At 46.7% G+C, this 21,746-nt stretch overlaps 1 protein-coding gene across 2 annotated transcripts in view; it reads right to left on the bottom strand.

Moving 5' to 3' along the window:
* KIAA0586 (KIAA0586 ortholog) overlaps positions 1–21,746 on the bottom strand; it is a 2,241,463-nt gene that overhangs the window by 577,329 nt on the left and 1,642,388 nt on the right. For both annotated transcript variants that reach the window (XM_069637413.1, XM_069637412.1), the window contains exon 26: positions 3,656–3,732. In XM_069637413.1, coding sequence (XP_069493514.1) covers positions 3,656–3,732 — 77 coding nt within the window. The remainder of the gene's footprint in view (positions 1–3,655; positions 3,733–21,746) is intronic.

Below are 21,746 nucleotides of genomic sequence, written 5' to 3' on the forward strand. Positions count from 1 at the left end.
ACAGGCCTCAAGGGCAGAGCCCCGAGCGTGTCCCTCGACAGCCTGGGTGTCGACGGCGTCAACGACTTCTTCGGAGGCGGAGCCTCGAAAGAGTCAGTCGACGACCTCGGCACCACTGCCGTCGACGTCTTCCTTGAAGACACCACAGGTGCACACGGTCTCGAACGCGTCGAGGACCGGGACCTAGAACGGGCATGACGAGAACGATTCCCTTTGTCCGAGTGGGACCTTTCCCGCGAATCGTGCTGACCACCCAAGCTCGAAGGCGTACGAGCGGTGTCTCTCGACCGATCACGACTGACCCCACTCGGAGGCGTGGACGGACCAGTGCCCTGCGATTCGAGAATGGCTAGCATTTTCTTAGCGAAGGAAGCCCATTCCTCTGGTGGTGCATGCTTGGTGGGATAAGCGACCCACCGACAGGCGGAGTCCTCGGATGAGGACGTGGAAGGCAACAGATGACGGCGCTTCCGCGATGGCTTCGAAGAGGCAGAGGAGTGGGGGGACCTACTCCGGGATCGAGACCCACTGGACTTCCGACGACGATGCAGAGAGTTGCCCCTCGAATCGTCCGTCGAAAGCCCCACAGACCTCGACTTCCGTGGCTTGGACACCTTACCTACCGAGAATTTTTTCTTGCGCTCCCACAAGGCTTTGGATGTAAGCGACTGGCAGTCGACACAATCATCCGTGTCATGGGCCTCCCCGAGGCACCAGAGGCAGGCGTTGTGCGAGTCCGTCACCGACATCTTAAACCCACAGTCCCCGCACTTCTTAAAGCCCAGACGCGGGTTGGAAGACGAGGTAGAAATCACACAGGATAACTTCACAAACGAACAGGTTTGAAGAACCGAAAGAACAAAATCTCCAAAGAGTCGAGGCGCGCCGAGATCTCCGAAGCAAACATGTTTGCGGAAAAAATGGAACTGAGGCTACGGGCGTCGTGCGTCCTACTTTTACATCCAGTGACGTTGGCCGTCGGAGGAGGTCCTCGAGGGCGGCGTATCGACGTCATCGATGCAGGACGCAGACGGCGAAAAATTTTCAGAGGCACCACAGCTGTGGTGATTACCGTCATAGATATGGAATACGTCGGAGGACCCACTCCCCTCGAAATTCATCATTATGGCACCTTTCCTTCCCTTTCTATAGGCCCCCAAACATTTAGCTTTTATTTTTTTTTCTGACCTGCTCTTTTGACAGTGCAGTGAAGCATTAGCCTTCACTACACTGACATTTTGCTCATCTCACAAGGGGAAACTGACAAGTACTTCAGGCTGTCAGTACTGGGAAAAACTGTTTCCCTTAGCCTAGTTACTTTGTTACTTCTTTTAGTAACTTGTTATCACTTGTGGTAACTTTTATCATCGTACAATGCACCTTACAATGCACTACAATGGTGCACACTTTTTGTTTTAGACTAGACTAACACTCAGAGGATTATTTCGTTACTCTAGGTGTGCTAAAGGGACAAGCTGGTGGCAGCAGTGACTTTTTAACATTTTCTGGTGCATTTCGTTTTAGCCTTACCGCGTTTGGCTAATAACTGTGGCTAGTGGTCAAACATGGCCATCCCACAAGGTTTTTTGCTTGCCCTTTGGCCATCTTGTCTTTTAGCCTTCTTCCTGGCCTGTGAGGCCAGGAAAACCTTATATGGACTTCCAGTGCCCGGGAAAGCAGCGACTTTTGAAGGGCTACTAGAGGGCTATGCGTGTTTGCTGCCAGGAAGTGGGCCTGGACTACCTGTCCCAATCCACAAACTGGTGCCAGTGTGTCTGAGTGGTATGCATGAGTTTAGCCACCAGTGGTCCTGATTGGACCACAGCTGAGGTGCGTGTGTGTAGGTCAGATCTGTCATTGGCTAGTGGGAGTTTCAGCTCTTACCTGGCTTTTGGAATATGAAGAGGACCCATGCACCCACTCTGGAGAGATCCTTGAAGAAACTGAAGAGCCAACACTCCTGTCCAGCTGTAAGACCTGCAAGGAGCCTGGAGACCCATTGGAAGAAGGCCTGGCGACCAACTTCTGCTGCTGTCCTGGAAAAGCCCTGTCTTGGAGGTGATCTACAGCAGTCCTGCGAATGAGCTGCGACCTTTGGAGTGAAGGGAACATCCATTCTCGACGTCAGCTCAGAGTCATACGAAAAAGAGCCTTTGGCTGTGCCCCTGTACCACCCAGTGTCTGACCAGCTCTGAGTTTGGGCTACCGTGCTGCAGACGCCGCAGTTCCGAGTTGAGGTCTGAAACCTGAGGATCTTGAGCATGTACAACATGACTTACATCTGCGGAAATTCGTGGTCCTAGCTTCAATGGGACCCGAGATAGGAGGGAAAATCTGACCGGAGCATAGCTTCAATGGGACCCGAGATAGGAGGGAAAATCTGACCGGAGCAAGTGAATCCCTTTGCATCACTGTGCATCGGTGGCCATCGTCTGAAACTGCTTACATGCATCCAGGCCTGTCCTGAGAGGGGCCCTAGATCAAGTTCTTTTGCATTTCTTCACCGGAAGCCTTTGCACCACCAATAGTCAACGACCGGAGAACTGATCGACCCCGGGGGATCAAGGGCTGAGGTTGACGGCGGGAAAAGAGACCTTTGACCTTCTTCAACCGACATGCCAACTCCAATGAATAATCTGAGTACAGGGGTGTGGGGGAGAGGTTGGGTGAATTACAGCAATACTTACCCAGCTCCCTTTTAAACGTTTTCGTAACTTTTAGAAACGTTTGAATTACCTCGGCTCTGCCATTGCTTGTTCACACAAGCACTCTGAAAGTTAGGAACACATCTGGTAGTGAGATTAACTTGTCCACCAACACTTTGAACTGTTCACTGGACTCCAGAAACCCTACCTTCATTTTTTTCCAGCGTCACCAAACTGTATGGAACTTTGCTGAACTTTTGGGCACAAGGCCCATATATTTTAGCGATGGACTTCCGAAATTATGATTTAATCTCAGTGGACCTGTAGTGCTTATACTAATCTGTACCTTCCTTTTCAGGGGGTTGATTTGTATTTTTCCCAACTCTAGTGATTGTGTATATGTATCATATTCTCAGTGTTGTGTGATATTATTACATGTTAGTAGTTACTTTTCACTATGTTATTTGCCCATAAGTAAAGAAGTATTTGTATACCTCTTTGTCTAAGTGTGTTCCTTGACTGCTTCACTCTGTGTGCTCATTGTCGACCCCTTACAAGCTCATCACCTCTTGAGACTTAGCCTAGACCAGTCGCCTTGCTACCTTGAATTGGTTTGGCTACAGCTTCCAGAGTTGTCCCTGTCACAACACTAGATTGGCCTGCTATACAATTGTCCATCAGGCCAGAGTATAGAAAATCAGTCCTACCAACTGTGTCCTAATGATTGGGTGAACTTAGAGGCGACCAAAAAAGAAAGCGGAATATAAAGAATCCAAATCTTAATTTAGTCTCCAATCGCACAAAGCCATGTAGTTAAGGGAAATGGAATGCACATGCCAAAATCCTTTCTCCTGATCATTTTGGAAGCAGTTATGCAGACCCACCTCGGTGCACATTTATCAGAATTCGGTAGTAGTTTATAATCATGCCAGTAGTTGACAGACATTCTGAAACAGAGTTGTGAATATGAAAGGATGCAACAGAAGCACATTTATCGAACACATGCTTACCATTTCATGGGCATCTCGAAGAGTGCTGCATAAACTGCCACTGACATTGGTAAACATCATTCCCCCTTCGGCTAAAGCTGGAAAGTACAGATGCAAAAGGAACAATGAATTAGCATGAGTTCTGATCCAAATAAATCATTTCATGAGAGATACCACATTTTTCCTGATTTCTTTTTAGGTCACCCTTTTTTGTAGCAGGCAGGGCATTGGAATACCCAGACACTTAATCCTTTAAAGGCTTCAATTCAGGATTATTTCCAACCTCGGTTGATTTTGTTATGTGGTTATGCGTGTGTATGTGTCCATGCAGGGTTGTATGCCTTGGGTAAACAGTTTACTTATACTCGTGGGAGTGCATGTGTGAGTAAGTGAGAGAGAAAGAACAGCGGTGAGCCAACCTCAAAGCATATGGAGTTGGCTGAAGGGCAGCTTTAAAAAGGGCCAGAAGTGATCATGGAATGTCCCTTCAATTGCCTGCATGTCCACCATCAATTGTGCCTTTGCTTAAAAATTCCCAGCTATGCAATTCATGTACTCTGGCCTGTGTAACCCTTGGTATACATTTGCTATTGCTCTGCTCCCAACTGATCTGAGATCAATTGAGCAACAAAAGTGAAGCATATGGGCTAGAATTCACAAGTCATTTGCTTTGGCAATCAAAGAGGACAGCTTTGATAGGTGATGCACATGCAAACACGCACGCAAACACACACGTGCTGGCTGCTTTTTGCACTTTTGAAGTCTTCAGACTACACGTTCCTCCAGTGCATCTTTGGTTTTCCATTAAGATACATTGCCGTGCAAGAGATAGACCTTTGACTGAACAGGAAGAGACAGAACAGGAAAGGTCCATCAATGGCAAAAAGTAGGATGGGTTCAAATTGATGGAGGAGGTGGCAGAGGGCAGGACATGGTCCTGTGTTCCAAATCAGGCCCTTTTTCAGAATGGATGTTAAAATGCTCTTTGGTCCTGTGAGGAGTCAGCAATGAAAGCCGGACATAAAGTTGTCATGTTTTTGGTTAACAGCTTTTATTTAAATTAAATTGATTGGGAAAGTGCTTCTTTGACCCTGCTCTAAGAGGAGTTTCCCTACCTAAAACCAAAAACTAAGCATCTGTCTTTGCCAGGATGTCAAATCAAAAACCATCCTTGTGTCCAAATGTTCTATTCCGCACGTTCATACTATAAACAAAAAGTGAAAGGGGAAATGTCTTTAACCTGGTATTTGCAAAAGTGTTATTAAATAAAAATAGAACCGCTCGAAAACAAATGTTCTCCAAAAATGGAAAAGGCCTTCGTTCCAGAGGGTTGTCTTACCCTGGATTCTTCACTTGTATCACAAATTTGTCTGGTTCTAGCAGATCTCTGTGTCTTTCTTGGCCCACAACAATCGTGTTAGATAATAACTGTTCAACCTTGTATGTTTTTCTTTGACAAAAGTTCCTTCTGTTAACACAAGTTCCTTCTTTGTTTAACAAACGCTGCTTCTGCTTGACACTCCTTGGTGGTTTGGAATATGTCTGGTATACTCCCCTGCCAGGACTTCTCTTGTATTCACAACTGCCTGGTGTATTCCCCTGTCAGAACTTCCCTTCTTGTGCTTTAACTGCCTGGTGTATGCTGCCAGGACTTCCAATATATTATAGTTACTCTTTACATCAAAGTAGAACATATCTCTCGTCTTGGTATATCTACTTGCTTTCACTGTTCTTTCAAGCTTTCCCCACATATGCATTAATTACTTATTGAGGTTCGGGTTGGCACTCTGCCCTTTTGTTTCAAAACAATCTTCTTTGTATTTTTTGTATTTCACTTTAGGTAACTTCACAATGTTCAAATTCCCTTTGCCGCAGTCGCCGAAATGCCCCGGGGTCCCGACTCTACTCTGGTAGATTCACCAGCTTTCTCTAGCGGCTGACTTCTACTCGGCTCCCAGGAAGGACAACGCTGCTTCTCTTGGCTACCGGATGCCCAGGAATCCTCTCACGCCTTCCTTGCACCACTTTTCTGCCCTTCTCTGCTGGCGAGCTTCTCTGCTCTGCGACACCGGCTCTCACCTCCAGGGTCCGCACAGCGACTCGTGCCTGCAGCTTCCATAAACCAGGCCCGTGCCTGAAGCCTCTGCACGTCTTCAATGGAGAGGTCACGTCTTCTCCTGCACACAGGTGTTCTCATCCAGCAACTAGTGCGCTCATCCAGCAACTAGTGCGCTCATCACGCTTGATGCTCCTGCGGCTCTGTATCAATTCCTTCATCCTCCTCGTATCCGTACTTAGGTGGTTGTGTGAATTGAAGCCCACCGTTATTAACTGCCGATTTAGGTGGTTGTGGGAATTGAAGTTCATTGAGGGTTTCTGAGGCATAGTACTTGGTGGGTCTTTCTCAATGACTCCACATGGTAGCACAGTTGTACATGAAGTAAAACTAGAACTGAAAGTTTTTTTTTTTTTTTTCGAGTTTTTACTCGTCAGGTTATAGAAGGGGTTTGGCCTAAAGGGTATTGGAAAAAGCTTTCTTTACTTTTCTTATAAGGGGTAACAGATGCATGGCAATAAGCCATTAGGGTATTGGTTAACAGGGGGTCGTCCTCATGGGAAAATGGGGTATACCACGCCTAATCCAATTAAGCCATGACATCTCCCTGGTGGCCTTCCCCTCCCATGTGATCCTCCCTCATATAATCATCGCCAGCGTCAGGATCAGGTAGCAGCTGCCGTCCACTGGCCAAATGAGAGGAGGCTACCGCTGATGAATCCGTGATGACTCCATTGGATTCATCACAGTGCCCAATCCTGTACATTACAAATATCTCAACAGTCTAAAGTAAGGGAAACTAAACTAAAGAACCCACTAAAAGTACTGCACTCATTTTTACAAAACAAATATACAGAAACAAAGCTTTCTAGTTGTGCTGGGAAATTCATGTCTTGGCCTCCCAGGAAGGTGATTTGTAGAAGCAAGCGAGATAAGCGATTTCTAGAAGCAAGTGAGGTAGGTGATTTCCAGTAGTGAGAGAGGGCAATTGCGACAAAAGGCGTGTCATAGCAAGGAAAAAGATGGACTGTTCAATGTTTCTACAGAATGCAGACAGCAGCAGAGGGTTCTTTTCGTACCAAATCTCCCCACCCCTGAAACTATATGAAGCAAGAATGGGGAGCATTAACCATCCCATAATGCTTGTATAGGTTTGTCACACAACATTTATCTATGTGCTGTATACCTCGGAACAATGTGTCAAAGTAAATAATAGTCTGGCAGCGTGGGAAGAAAGAAAGGACATAGAAGAGAAAGAAAGGGGAAGAAACAGAAGGAGCAAAAGGAAGTCAAAGAATGAAACATGAACAGAAACTAAAGAGAAATAAAGCATGAGCATAAAATAATGGCAAACAGAAAAAGGCAGAACATGAAAAAACATCTTCAAGTAAAGTAGTGAATTGGAAGAGAAGGAAAGACAGGATGGCCATGAGATAGAAAAAGTTGAGAAAGAAGAAATTGAGGCGACAAAGATCTGAGAGTAGTATATAATTGAAGGTGTGAATAGGAATTCAGTGATCAAATAAGGAGTAAAAACAGAGGTGGAGGGGACAGGCTGTCATGGAAAGATGAATATGTGCTGAGGTCAGACCTGAAGGTGAGAATAATACTGGACGGGATGGAGGAGGGAGTGGGAGATAGATGGAGGCATGAAAGCTCAGTTCTTTGCCTCATCGATCTATAGGCAAAAGGCAGACACTGGCGAAATAAATCTGTCAAGGCCAACTCAGCAGTTTATGCCAGCAGGCCAATAAACTAGTATGGCCCGTTATTGGGATTTGTAAAGTGCAAACTATCGCAGCAAAAAGGCGTATTGGCGCTAAGGATGGATGATGATGATGATGATGTCAACATACACACAAAACATAAAAGACCATTTACGAGTAATTATAATAGCCATCAATGCAATGCTTGGAGGTGTAAGAATCTAGCATGAAACACTATGCAAATGAAAGGTGATAAAGAGGTAGCGTTAAGCGGGAATCTGACAGATGCATAGGATTTGATTACAGGGGTTATGACGATGATTGCGAGATAAGGCACAGATTTATCACCAATGTTATTTGTACATCCTAAAAATCAAATAGGGGTAGGTGGAAAAGAGAATGAAAAAGGAGGAAAAGCCAGAGGTGGCCATATTTATCTCGAGGAACTCTTAAAAGGCTAGAATACAAAAGGAATTGTTTTTACTACAAGCAAGAAGTGCAGTACTTTCAGGTGATATGTAGAATCAAGATAACCGGAAATCTTTAATTATTTTGTTCATCTTGGTATTGAGTTTAACTCCATATATATTGGGAATTTTCTCTTGAAAATGTTTGAAACTAGCCCTCTCTTGTCACTACTATTCTAATTAAATTTTCAATCACATTTGGAATACATAGTGTATCAGTACTTTTAAAAATGTAGCAAGCTAAGATTCCATCTAACCTACTGTATGGATGTGCTTGCTTTGGCTTGAAAGCTTTACAAAGAATGGCGGCAGTTGAGAGTAGTGTATGGAAACGACTTAAGGATATATAATTTAACATCTATTCAGGAAATACCTTTGGAGTTGGGGTTACCTAGGATATTACTAATCTTGCCCACATAGTTAAATTGCATTGGTCATTGGTCATTAGTGCACTCTTATCGCAATACATGGAGAAGAAGAATATATAACGATTTTATGAGGGTAAAGGACATTAATGCAGAACACTGGACAACCCTGAATGCCACCATAGTAACGTAAGACTTAGATACAAGTTCTGTAGCTGAAATTCCTTCAAATTGGTGGCTGAAGAATAGGGCAGTCTGTTGTATTTACAGAAAAGTTGCAGAATATTGCCATAGATACTCAAAATATGAATCTTTAGTATGGGTAGGAGGAACACAAAGGTATTTAGCCAAATTATTACATCCAGAAAGTCTAATGGTTTTGTTTGAACTTTAAATTGGGCAATATATATATATATATATACAGATACGGTTATTGATAACGTGCATATAGTATGTAAAGAGGGCATACAGGACCTCAGACATGTGATTTTGATATGCCCTGTGTTAGCTGCAAAAAGACTTTTTAACATTTCAAATATGGACTAAAAGAGTAGGGTATGTACTGCTTTTTAATCCTCCAACTAGTGGCGGTGTTAAAGTATTCATAAATATTTCAAATCTAACAATTGTAGGATGAGACCGTAAAAGTAATGGCCTAATTTTATGTTTGGTCTTTTGTATAACCTGTTCTAAGTGTTGAAGTGATCATTTGTATGGTTTTGACAACCTGATGAAATAAGCGAACTGCGCAGAAAAAAGACTAGACCAGGTAATGACATGCAGGGGCTGGAGGCGAGCAAATGTAGATTAGAGGAGGAAACCTACAGACATGAGAAAGCATACAGATGTTCACACCAGTGAGCCATCAAGCCGCACCCTGAATGGGCCACCTCAGACTGGCATCAAGCCTAAAGTCTAGAAGACACTACTACAGTGGCAGAGCACTGGGAATATATGGGATACATTACTCACCGTAATCGTATTTCTGATGCTTGTATCTGCTTAGATTCACATGCTGTGCATAGGCCGACATCTAGTGGAAGCTGCGGAGTATTACAGTTTGTTTTTCGAAACTCGAAAATGGGCGTCGACACAGGCGTGCCAGTAATACTATCCCTAGTGTGACGTCCACTGTACCCAAGATCCCTCACGCGTCTAGGATCCTCAGATTGTATTTTTTCTGACATGAGGAAGCATGAGGAGTAGCGTGAGTACAGATAATCCAAGCAGATAGACAGAAAGGTAAGACTACAAGCAATCATGCGCCTTCTCTCGGAGGGGAGGAAGGGTGGGTCGCATGTGAATCTAAGCAGATACAAGCATCAGAAATACGATTACGGTGAGTAATGTATCCCTTCTGAGGCTTGTGGAATCTGCTTAGATCACATGCTGTGCATAGATTAGCGAGCAGTACCAGAAGAAGGAGGTGGGATGTGAGAAGGGTCATGAGCAAACAGGTGTCTTAGAACCGCTTGTCCCACTTGTGTATCTGTCTTGGAATGAGTGTCAATGCAGTAATGCTGAGTAAAAGTGTGAATGGAGCTCCAAGTAGCTGCTTTGCAAATGGTGTCGAGGGGAACATTTGCAATGAAAGCCAGAGTGGCCCCAATGCCTCTAGTAGAGTGGGCTCTTGGCGTAAAAGGCAGAGTTTTCTCAGAAAGAGAGTAACACAGCTGTATACAGTTGATAATCCACTTCGAGATAGCGCCTTTAGAGACGCGATCTCCCTCTCTGCCTGTAGCTACGGAGACAAACAGTTGATCTGTTTTCCTTAGCGGTCTGGTTTTATTTACATAGTAGAGGACCGCCCTACGCACATCTAGGGTGTGTAGTTTCACCTCAGCCAAGCTTTGCGGGTTCTGGAAGAAAGCCGGAAGCTCGATGGACTGGTTTACATGGAACTTTGATATAAATTTAGGTGAGAACCTAGGGTGTGTGCGTAAAACCAGTTTGTCTTTATGGATAGTAAAGAAAGGATCCTGCACTGACAGAGCCTGAATTTCACTGACCCTTCTTATAGAGGTAATGGCTACTAAGAAGGCCGTTTTATACGTCAGGTGTTTGAGACTACTTTTATGCATGGGTTCGAAAGGGGGGCCCATGAGCTTAGCTAGCACCACATTAAGGTCCCATCCTGGCGGTGGGTTCGAAATAGGAGGGTGAAGTCTCTTTACTCCTTCCATGAAGGCTTTAACTACTGGTACTTTCCACCACGACACCCTGTTATGGGATGTGGTGTAAGCCGAGAGGGCTGCCAGGTGTACTTTCAGAGAGTTAAAAACCAATCCTGCATCCAGCAGGTGGAGCATGTATGTCAAAATGTTGGAAGGAGTGCAATTAACAGGGTTGATTTGTTTATTCTGGCACCAAATAATGAATCTCTTCCACTTGTCAAAGTAACAGTGCCTTGTGTTTGGTTTCCTGGATTCTTTTAGGATGTCCATACACCTCTGTGGTAAATTGAGATGTCCAAACTCTATGACCTCAGGAGCCATGCTGCCAGGTTCATTGAGTTGGGTTGCTGGTGCACTGTCTGACCTTGTTGCTGGGACAGTAGGTTGTACCAGGCTGGAAGTTTGATGGGCTCGCACACCGCCATCCTGCGTAGGTGTGGAAACCATGGTTGTCTCGCCCACATGGGAGCAACTAGGATGAGCGTCATCGATTCCTTGTTCATCTTGTACACCACTTTCCTGATGAGGAGTTGGTGGAAAAGCGTACGCAAACATCCCTGACCAGTTCATCCACAGGGCGTTCCCTTGGGAGTCTGGCTGGGGGAACCTGGATGCAAATCCTGGGCATTGTTTGTTTCCGCTTGTGGCGAATAAGTATATAGTGGGGAAACCCCACTGAAAGAAGAGATCTTCTACGATCTTTCTGTGAAGGACCCATTCGTGTTCTTCTGGGAGGGAGTCTCTGCTTAGAGCATCCGCTAGGGAATTGAGCTCCCCTGGAACATGTTGCGATGACAGGAAGATGTTCCGTTTGAGTGCCCATATCCAGATTTTCTGGGCAAGCTTGGACAGATTTGGCGAACGAGTCCCTCCTTGCTTGTTCAGATAGAACATGGCTGTCGTGCTGTCCGTCAGGATCTGCACCGACAAGTTTAGTAGATGGGGCTCGAACGCCCGAAGCGCTCTGAATACTGCCAGAAGCTCTAGCAGGTTTATGTGGTTCTTGGCTACTGAGTGAGACCAGAGACCCTGAGCTGTGTGGTGGAGATGGTGAGCTCCCCACCCAGTCAGGCATGCATCTGTAGTCACCACTGCTTGTACTTCGGGATCGTAAAAGGTTTTTCCCCTTGCGAGATTCTCTCTTGTCCACCAGTGTAGGCTCTGTACAAGTGTTTTGGCGAAACGACCACTAGATCGTCCCACTGACCACTTGCCTGAGACCACTGTTTCGCCAACCATTCCTGCATGGGACGCATGCGCAGTCGCGCGTGGGGGACCAGGTAAATGCATGACGCCATCATGCCAAGTAACCGCATTGCTTTGCGTACCGTTATTTGTTGACCGGACTGATAATGTGGAATTTGCAGTAGTATATTCCGAATTCTTTCCTCCGAAGGGAAGGTCAACCCTTTCTGAGTATCTAGGATTGCTCCTAGGAACTGTTTTGAGGTGCTTGGCACCAGGCTTGACTTCTTCTCGTTGATTGAGAAGCCTAATTCGTGGAGGAGGTCGATAGTCCTTTGAATGTTTGTCCTGCAAATCCCTGGGGTTTCCCCCGTTATGAGCCAGTCGTCCAGATAAGGGTACACTGGGATTGCCTCCCTGCGTAGGTGTGCAGCTGCCACCGCCAGTACCTTGGTGAATACCCTTGGTGCTGAAGTTATCCCGAAGGGCAGTACCTTGAATTGGTAGTGGCGACTGTCCACCTTGAAGCGCAAGTACTTTCTGTGCGCCGGCACAAGGAAGTAAGTTGAATAGATACCCTTGTTTACCTGGTGTCCTGGGACGAGTTCTATCGCGTCCTTTTCTAGCAGAATGGCGATCTCCTCGAGAAGGATCTTCTGATGTTCTAAGGAGTGTACTCTTTGTCGTGGAGGATGGTTCCGGGGACGCTGCAGTAATTCTATACAATATCCTGTGGACACTGTTGACAGCACCCATCTGTCTGAGGTGATCCCTTCCCAAACCTGGGTGAAGTTGGAAATGCGTCCCCCTACTGGGGTTGCGTGAGAAGGGACCCTGAACTGAGCGTCACTGCTTTGGTGGAGGCGTGCCACCTCCCTTGTTGGGGCTGCCTCTGCCTCTCCCACGACCTCTTTTGTTACCCCTGCCGTAACTTTAGGTAGACTGCTGCTGGCTGCTGTTCCACTGTGTACCCGGTCCCTGGGCATAGTTGCCTCTTTGTGAATTTTGGCCGCGTGGGCGACGAAAATTACTGTTCCCCCTCTGGTTAGGGGGTTTGTTGGTTAGTTGGCCAAGGGATTTCAGTGTTTCGTATTCTTCCTTGGCGTTTTTTAGTGCGTCTTCGACCGCTTTCCCAAACAATAGATCTGGTTCCACCGGCTTATCTATTAATGAAGCCTGAGTTTCTGTTTTGAACCCCGACTGCCGTAACCACGCATGTCTTTTGATAACAGTACCTTCTGCTATCAATCTCCCTGCGTTGTCCGCGGCGTCGAAAGTTGCTTTTAATATGCAACCAGACACGGCTCTCCCTTCTGCCGAGATCCGAGCCAATTGGCCTTTTAACGGTTCAGGAGCAGAGGCTATGAGTGCCGCGACCTCTTCCCATTGATGGCAGTTGTAGCTGGCCAACAGGGTGGTGGAGTTAGCAATCCTTGCTTGGTAGGCGGACGTTGAGGCTACCTTCCTGCCAAACCCGTAAAGTTTTTTGCTCTCCTTGTCGGGAGGAGCTTCTGATGAAGATAAGGGTGTTCCAGCCCTTTTCCGAGTGTTGGTAACAACTAGGGAGTCTGGTTTAAGATGTCCTCTTATATAGAGAGGGTCAGACTGGGCTGCCCGGAAAAGTTTTTCGACCCTGGGGTTGACTGGTCTGGTGAGGTTTGGGTTCACCAGGGATGGATCTATTCTTCGTTGGATGGATTTAAGGATAGGGATGGTCTGAGCGACCGGCCTCCTCTCTCCCACCAACTCTTTCGCGAAGTCCCTTTCCTCCTGTACACCGTGGGTGTCGATGTGAAAATGTTCTGCCGCGCGAGCGAGAACCTCATTAAGGAGGGGTTGGTTATCGACTGGCGAGTCGGTAATTGGGGATTCGTTCTCTACCGGGGAATCTACTCTGTAAATTTCCTGCTCATCTTCTCCCTCCTCCTGGTCCTCCTCATCCGCATAGTATTCCGCCCCGGTTTGTTCTTCCATAATTTCAAACTCCTGGTCCCCCTCAGGGAAAGGCTCTCCTTGGTACCTGGGTTGTGGAGTAGAGTATGGAATAGAGTAAGGCTGCACCTCAAAGGGTTCAGGTCTTTCAAACCGGGCCTTTTTACTTAGGGGGATAGGATCAGTGGAACCTGAGGGTGTGGCCCCCTGAGGGTCATACGAGAGGAAATGCTCTGGATTCTTGTCGTAAAAATCTGCCAAGGAAGACATCCTTGACATGACCCTGTCTATGTCTTCACTGGACCATTCTTTGGAACAGGGGATGACTTTAGTAGGCAATTTTGGGGACTTATCAAGGGTACCCTTGCTGGATGTTGCAGTAGACTTGTATTTGTCTGTGTGCTTTGGGGGAAAGGATGGCCTTACAGGAGTGGAAGAATGTGCTTTCCGCTGTTGCCCCCCTTCCCCGTGCGTGGAAAAGTGTTTTCCCTGTCCCTTGGAGGCCCCGGAGACTTTCGACGTCTGGCGTCGAGGATCGGAAGAGGTATCTGTGTCTTTCGAGCGTGGGGCCTCTCTGGTGTTAACTGCGGGCTCCGTCTCTTGGAGCGCGGCCTGGGGGTGGAAGTCGTCTTCGTCCTCCGACGATCGAACTTCCGTTAGTCTAGGGAGCGAGGCACTCTTGGCAAGAGTGGAAGATTGCCTTGCGTCATGAGGCGATCTCGATCGAGAGCGCCCAGAGGACACCGAGTCGGACCGTTCTATCTGTGCCTCTTTCCGAGAAGTCGACGAGGTTCGGTTAGACTTAGTGTGTTTAGTGTGTGTAGGGTGTGTAGCGCTTGCGTCGCTGGGGGTCTTCCCCATAGCCGCCCTGCCGGACGACCTTCCGAGGTCGGGGACCTGCGCTCGGCTGTCTTTCGACGCCGTAATGCCCTCGCCGTCCGAAAGTACGGCGTCGCTGCCATCGCTGAAGGCGCCCTCCGCTGCCATGGCCGCCTGCCTGGCGTGGTGGGCCCAACGGTTTGTCGAACGGTCCTTAAGTGTCTTAGGTTTAAACCTACTACATGCTCTGCAGTTCGCTTCGGGGTGGTCCCTCGGCAAGCAGAGATTGCACGTGGCGTGCCTGTCGACCCAAGGGTATTTGCGGTTGCACTTGGGGCAGAATTGGAAAGGGGTACCCTCCATACGCACCTTGAGGCAGCGGGCTGGTAAGTGTAGGAAATATATAAGGTTTACCTATATATCAAGAGTGAAGAGTATGTACCACCCCCCACTCTCCCTACTTGCAGGGCCGAGGCCAGCGGCCTACTAGGCCCGGGCCGAGGCCAGCGGCCTTCCGAGGCCCGGGCCGAGGCCAGCGGCCTTCCGAGGCCCCGATCCGTCGTGCAGCAGCCGACGGTCGATGTCTTCTCCAGCCGTCGTCGAGGGTCGACGTTGAGGTGGGGAAGGATGTCAATAAGAATTATAAATTTGATTATTAGCAAAAGTATGGCTAAGGCCAGGGGACTCCGCAAATGCTTCCGACCAGTATGGCGGAAAAAAACAATCTGAGGATCGTAGACGCGTGAGGGATCTTGGGTACAGTGGACGTCACACTAGGGATAGTATTACTGGCACGCCTGTGTCGACGCCCATTTTCGAGTTTCGAAAAACAAACTGTAATACTCCGCAGCTTCCACTAGATGTCGGCCTATGCACAGCATGTGATCTAAGCAGATTCCACAAGCCTCAGAAATATATATATAAAAAAGAGAGAGAGCTAGAGAGAAAACGAGAGAGAGAGAGAGAGAGAGAGGAGAGAGACAGAGAAAACGAGAGAGAGAGAGAGAGAGAGAGAGAGAGAGACAGAGAAAACGAGAGAGAGAGAGGCTCAAGGGAGAAGTCGTCCCCTTGACACTGTGAATTAAAAAATGGTATGAAACGCAGAAGAACAGTTGTCCCCCTGTGAAGCTTTGGAACATTATTGACTCTTTCCGGAAGTACCTCAGACAGTGCAAGACCAGAAGAAACAAAGGGGAAGGGAGGACCCCTTTTCCTGGTGGAACTTTATTCCTTTTCTTTTCTGCACCTCAGAACTCTATGTTTTGGAACTTTGAAAGAAAGCTATGAGTGTATAGTTTACAGAAATCCCTGAGTTGCACATTATATTGAGTTTAGCATGCAAGTGTCAGTTTAAGGTTTTTGGATAGTGGAAGCTTTTTGGTTGAACATCCCGACACAGATGGCCCTTCATTTTGTTGAGGCAGGTAAACTCCTCGTAGAGTTGGGGCGAGGTAGGATTTTCTCCCAACCATTCATCTTAATAAAAGTCTATGACCAAAAACATAATGCCACTTTGTCCAACTCTTACTCTTGATCCCTTACAAGTGCACAATGTGGTCACTGACCTCAACCTCAAATAATACCATCAAAACATTGTTCATAGTATACTGGCGTTATTCTTGAGGTTTACCATGCAGGGCTATTTTATGTTCCTTCTTTATGTGGGTATGAACATTCCTGAAACTTTAGGAAACCAGTAGCACAGGGGCAATGTAACGCTCACCTGGTTCCCACGGGGGCGCTGGTCTAGTCTGGATTGCTGTGGCCTCTTCTAGCGTGATGCGCAGGACCCGGAACACCGATTGGACAGGACCTCCAAATCGTGCTTGCCTGGCCCGCAGGAATATCCTTCTGCAGATGAGAAAGGGGATTAACAGTCTGCAGAATAGTGTGCTAGCTCCCCCCTTCCCCCCTTCGTTCCTCTCTAACTTCCTCCAAACCCCGGTTTAAGCTCACCTTATGGTTTGGAAGGATGAACTCTCCATCCTGCTTCTGGTGCAGGGGCGCGAGTTCGTCCAGTTACTTCACTGGTTTTCAGAATGGCGCTGGCAAAATCCACTTGACTTTCCTGAGCGATGCGCCGTAAGTATGAAAGTTCAAGTGAGGCCCCCTTTATGTTGTCTTTCTAACCTGTGATCTGTCCTTTATTTCAGGTGCAGAATGAAGGCGATGCGTCGAGGGGTTAAACTGCCGAGGTGAGTAGTGATGAGGGCGATCCCTCTAAATGTCCTCATCATTCCCCAGAAATGTCTCTTGTCCTTTCCCCATAGGGGCCGGGGTACGGTACCTGCCAACGGGGCGGCGCCGACCCGAAATATGGAAGAAAAGCCGGTAAGTATTATGGCTGTTAATCAGGCTTTCCTTCTGTGTTCCTTCTGCTCACCTTTTGTTTCTTCATCTCTCCCCTAGGTGCAGAGATGTGGCGTCCGATGCTGACAGCCGCGATGGAGCCGGGAGATGTCTCGAGGACAGGTGAGTGAAGCGTGGCGCTGCAGCGAGCAACGCGATGCTTTTAAATGGAAGTCTTTCTTCAGGGATGCTGGCGAGAAGATTCCGGATGCAGTTAAGTTTGAAATAGTCCTTGGTTTTCACCTTTCTCTTCTCTTCCTTCTTTCCAGGTCTTCCAGGTTCGAGGCGGGCGTGGCTGGAGTCCAGGAGCAGGAGCAGACACGGTGAGCGTTAAGCTGCAGGAAGCAGAACAACGCGAAGCATGAGCTGCTGTCTGGGCGTGGCTTAAATAGCCTCCAAAGAAGTCCCAGGTATGTATCCTTCCCCAACTAGGTATGTATCCTTCCCTGGCCACGCCCAAGTGAAAGAATAGTCCCTTTCAGGTCTCAGGGAGGCCTGAAGCGTGCAGCATGGTCTGCATCAGGTAAGTGCACAAAACACCTCCCTTTATGAGCCTGGCGCCTATGGCGCCAGGACTGATGTCCAACATGAGCCTGGCGCCAAAGGCGCCAGGACTGAGTCCAAAGAGCCCCTATAAGGGGCTGCTGGGCTTTTACCCGAGGGCATGATGCCTGCTTCCGGGGGTGCTGGGCCTGGCCTGGTGCTCCGGGGGTAGGCATCATGACAGGCAAGGCTGTTTTCTGACTTGAAAACTCTAGCAGTCACATAGGAAGAGATGGTATGAGGGGGGAGGAACACATGGGCCACAAGGTCTCAGAGGAAGTCTCAGACTAAAGCCTCTAGCTAGACAGTCGGCCACCAAAGATGGTATAAGGAAAGGATGGAGGGCTTAGTGCCAGACTACATTTGGTCCAGTATACTAATCAGGACCACCACCATAGACTATTGTTTCACATCATGCTACAGACCCAAATAAAAATATCTCTACCATTGGAATTGGTGGCTTTCGACTATGAACCTCATAAAAAATGGCCATCGCCAACACAAGCTGAGACTCAGCCTAACTCTGTACTGCACCCCTCCATTACTGACTGAAAATCAACAGCAAGAGGCAGAGATATTTTTCAGCTGGACTGAAAAACAGCATAAATAATCCTTCCAGTAGGCAAAAAGCAACTGTCCAAATCAAGTTGACTTATGAGTGAGGAGGGGCCTTAGAGAAAGCATTTGACTAGAAGCCGCTGGCAAATCTGACTCTACATTCAAGTTTGCAATTTGCAAAGGCACCAAGTTATATTACACTAAGCAGGTTACATACTTCAAGGATTTAGTTTAGTTTATGTGCAGGGAATGGGATTTACTCTATTTGAGAGCAATATTTGCACCTACAGCTCTGTCTTGCTAGAAATGCTTGTCCCATCAAGTAAAAAGAATCAAAACATTTCTTGTATAATGGCAACCTTGACCGAGTATCCAAATGTTGAGCACGAGGTATCACCAAAAACAAAACAAAAATCCCCCTCCATTTCTGACCTAAAATGTTGCATTCCTGGGTTCATTCACAAACGTAAACATACATTTAGATAATCTGAATGGAGTGGACTCACATTTTAACTAGTAAGATATACCTTGTAGTACTAAAACATTTTCCACAGTGGAAATGCTAAAAAAAAAAAGTCAAGAGCTGTTTTTATGAGAAAAATATCCAACACCACATGAACACAATAGAACAATTGTTTAAAATGAACATAAAGCCAGCAAATAGATAAAAGTATATAAGAAAATACTTTGGCATAATGTGTACAAAACAGTAGATGAAACTGCCATTCCAAAAAGGCCCCCACTGTTCCCAGAGTTGTTTTTCCTTTTGTTTTTGGCAGAGTACTAAGGCAGGCAACAACGGAAGGGAATATGGAGCGAGCAATATGTAGCCGATGGAATCGCAGCAAAAAGCCCATTGTATCTCGACCGAGTTGACCCGAAATGTACTGTATAGCAGAAATGAGAGCAGTGGGGGTAGAAGGCGAAATGCAAAAGGCAATGCAGAGTAAACATTGTGAATATCATGACTGTGGGGAACATGTGGGTTTGGAGGCGACTCAGTGGGAGAAAAGTAAAATGGTTATGAGGATTATTCTTTCGACGTGCACTCTCCTAACTTGTTGGTCAGGGTCAGACTGGGGCATAAAATTGTCTCAGGCCCACAGTTGCAAATTGCAATTAATTCCTTTTGTGACTGGCTGTTTGAATAGCTCCCAAGGTGGAGTTTTCTGATCAAATGTGAGGCAAGTTGTGCAATTTAAAGAATATTTATTCAGCAACAATGGTCAAAACTACTAGTGATGTAATTCATTAAACTGGCCCAAATTGGCCAAAAAAAGTGGCCCACTTTGACCCAAAAACTGCCCCACACTAGCATGTTGCGATTTTATGGTTAGGGCATTGCCCTATTGCCCTATAGGCCAGTCTGAGCCTGCTGTTGGTAACTGCTCCGGAAGCAGGCCAGGACTGGCCATTATTTACTTCAGCAACATGGACGATGGCTAACAAAGTTGATTTCTTCCAATACTGTGCAAAGTAGTTGTGCAAAGTAGCTATTAATCTTGAAGAATTATAGCATTGGTCAGACAAGATGAAGACTTAAACTCAACAATGTAAAAGTTACACAAAAATGTAGTTTACAGAGAGCGTAACGGTACATTTGAAGTATCATCAACCTATAAACATCGCAGGTTTCCTGCACCCTCACATCAAGTACTTCTGCAGACAATATAATGTTAGCAGGTCTCAGGTCAAATAACTATACACCTATCACTTTGTGGACATCCCAGCTCAAGCCATCTTATTTGAACACATTTCACGATCACTGCTGATGCACTTTACCAGTGTTGCAGCATCCATGTATACTTAGTATGGGGAATGCCAAACAAATTAGATCCTTTATGTAGTCTAGACTGCTTGCCACCTTTAGGGAATCGCCACTCGCTAGAAGGACTTCCCGGCACCCATGTCACCAGTGGGGCGGCAGCCCATCTATTTGGGAGTCACCACTGGGTTCTAAGACATGGAAAAGTGCTCCACGGGCACAGTAAGCCGCAAACGGAGCAGCTTAATAGTCACAGCCGGGTCTTCGGCTCAGTATACGCATACATCCACCATAGTGATCAGTGTTTGGCCACATGGTCACATTGGTTGAATCTAAGATGCCCTCTCATAGGGGGTGAAGACGCGCTCCACAAATGAGCCATTGTGTTACAACATGGAATCAGATTGTAAAGTTGCAGTGATCTAATTCAAATTCCGAAATTAGCCATTATTGCTAGAAATGCCAGCCCAAAAGACACAAATGGAGAAGTAGAGAGTTCTGCTTTACAATATACTTTAAATGCTCCATGTCAGAAAATACTGCACTACTTTCAACCGTACTGCACTGAAGTATGAACTTCTTGATGTGGCAGGGTCAGACATTTGACCTTGTTAAGAGAAAATTGGGGGGGGCATCTCAACCTGGAGTATGAGACATACAGGTTTACCAAAGCAAGTCCTGCCCCAGAGGTGGGAGTTGGGAGGCCACCAGTCTCTGTCCAGTCTACAGGTGCCTGGCTGCTCATGTAAAGTACCACTGTCAATTGCCCCACACCTGTTGTGCATAATGCTGGCCAGTCTGGTTTTCTTTCTCCCGTAGGACCTCAATGTCCAGAAGCCCTGCTGGTGGAGAGAGGAGGAAGTAACTTTGGCATGCCAGAAGAGACTCAGACCAGAAGACATAGTAGACTCCTGCAAGTTTATTTAAATCCAGGAAAACACCTTACTGACCCATTGATAATAGGGAAGGTCCCTACCGAACAAATTAAACTAAGGGTGTTTTTCAAAATTATTCAAAAATAATAAATCTTGTCCTCTGTCTGAATCCTAACTTCTAAACTGGCCTTACCACTGAGAAAAAACTACTTAAAAAGGCAACCAGGGAATAAGGGTTGCCCTCAATGTTCTTTACTCTGCATTCTCCCAGTATTTTCCAGGAATGCCTCCTAGTTTCAAGTTCCACAATTACTTAATAGGAGACAGGCCTCCTAACTTTAGCAATTCATGTCGATTTTGTTAAAGATCCAAAAAAAGAAAAGGTTTTCGTAAGATTTACATATCAAACTAAAGTTCCAAAACATTTTCTCGGCTGTCGTATATAAAAGAATAATGCTTTAATGCTCCTCCACCAACTACGTGGGTGTTTCCCAACAAGATTCCACTTGTTTGGTTCTGTTTCACCTTTGAATGATTTCTTACTTGTTTTATAGAGTCCTCCTGGCTCACTTTGTTCTCTTTTTTCCAGTTGCTCACTTGATTTGTAGGGATGTGGGTACTCCTTTCTAGTATATCTTTCTCTGTGTTATTATGTGGTTTTTGAGCCGTTTGGCTGATTCCAAACTTCGGGTTTTTATGGCTCCTATAACCACTCTTGTTATGTATGTGTCTCCCTCGTTGTACATGGTTGTCCCTTATGGGATCTAGCCCCTTCGTTTTCTCTCTCTCTCTACCGTTCTCACGGTCTGGTCTCTGTGCCCCCCTCTGCTGTGAGCACCCTGCATACCTTACCCGTAGCAAGTCCTGCTCTAGCGAGGTGGCTTTGACCTGGTGCCCCTGGTGTTCTCCCCAGCTCCTGGACATCCTCTGCTAACGCAAGCAGTTGAGTTTCTTCGCTCGACACTAGGTTGTTTTCATTCTGGTTTCGTATAGTGCGAGCGGGGGACTCGTTCCTATCTCGCTCGCTGGATTTGGCTTTATTCCCTGGGCTCCTGGCCCACCACGTCCTCCGTGTAGTCCCGCCTTTCTTCTGGACCAGCTCTGCTTGCCTCACTTTTTCCTCACCGACCTGTGCCTCGTTTCTGGCTTCTCTCCCGATTTTTCTCTCTCTGGGCCGGCTCTGTATCACCCTGTGTCCTGTCTGCCTAATTTTTCATTCTCTCAATCCCTCTCTAGACCTCTTTCCGAGTCCTTCTCCACTCTACAGCCGCCTCCACCTGCAGATGACATCAGTACATCAGAGGTTCACCTAAGCGTA

This window comes from Ambystoma mexicanum, chromosome 14 (genome assembly GCF_040938575.1).
Source record: "Ambystoma mexicanum isolate Mex_15411 chromosome 14, UKY_AmexF1_1, whole genome shotgun sequence".
NCBI lineage: Eukaryota > Metazoa > Chordata > Amphibia > Caudata > Ambystomatidae > Ambystoma > Ambystoma mexicanum.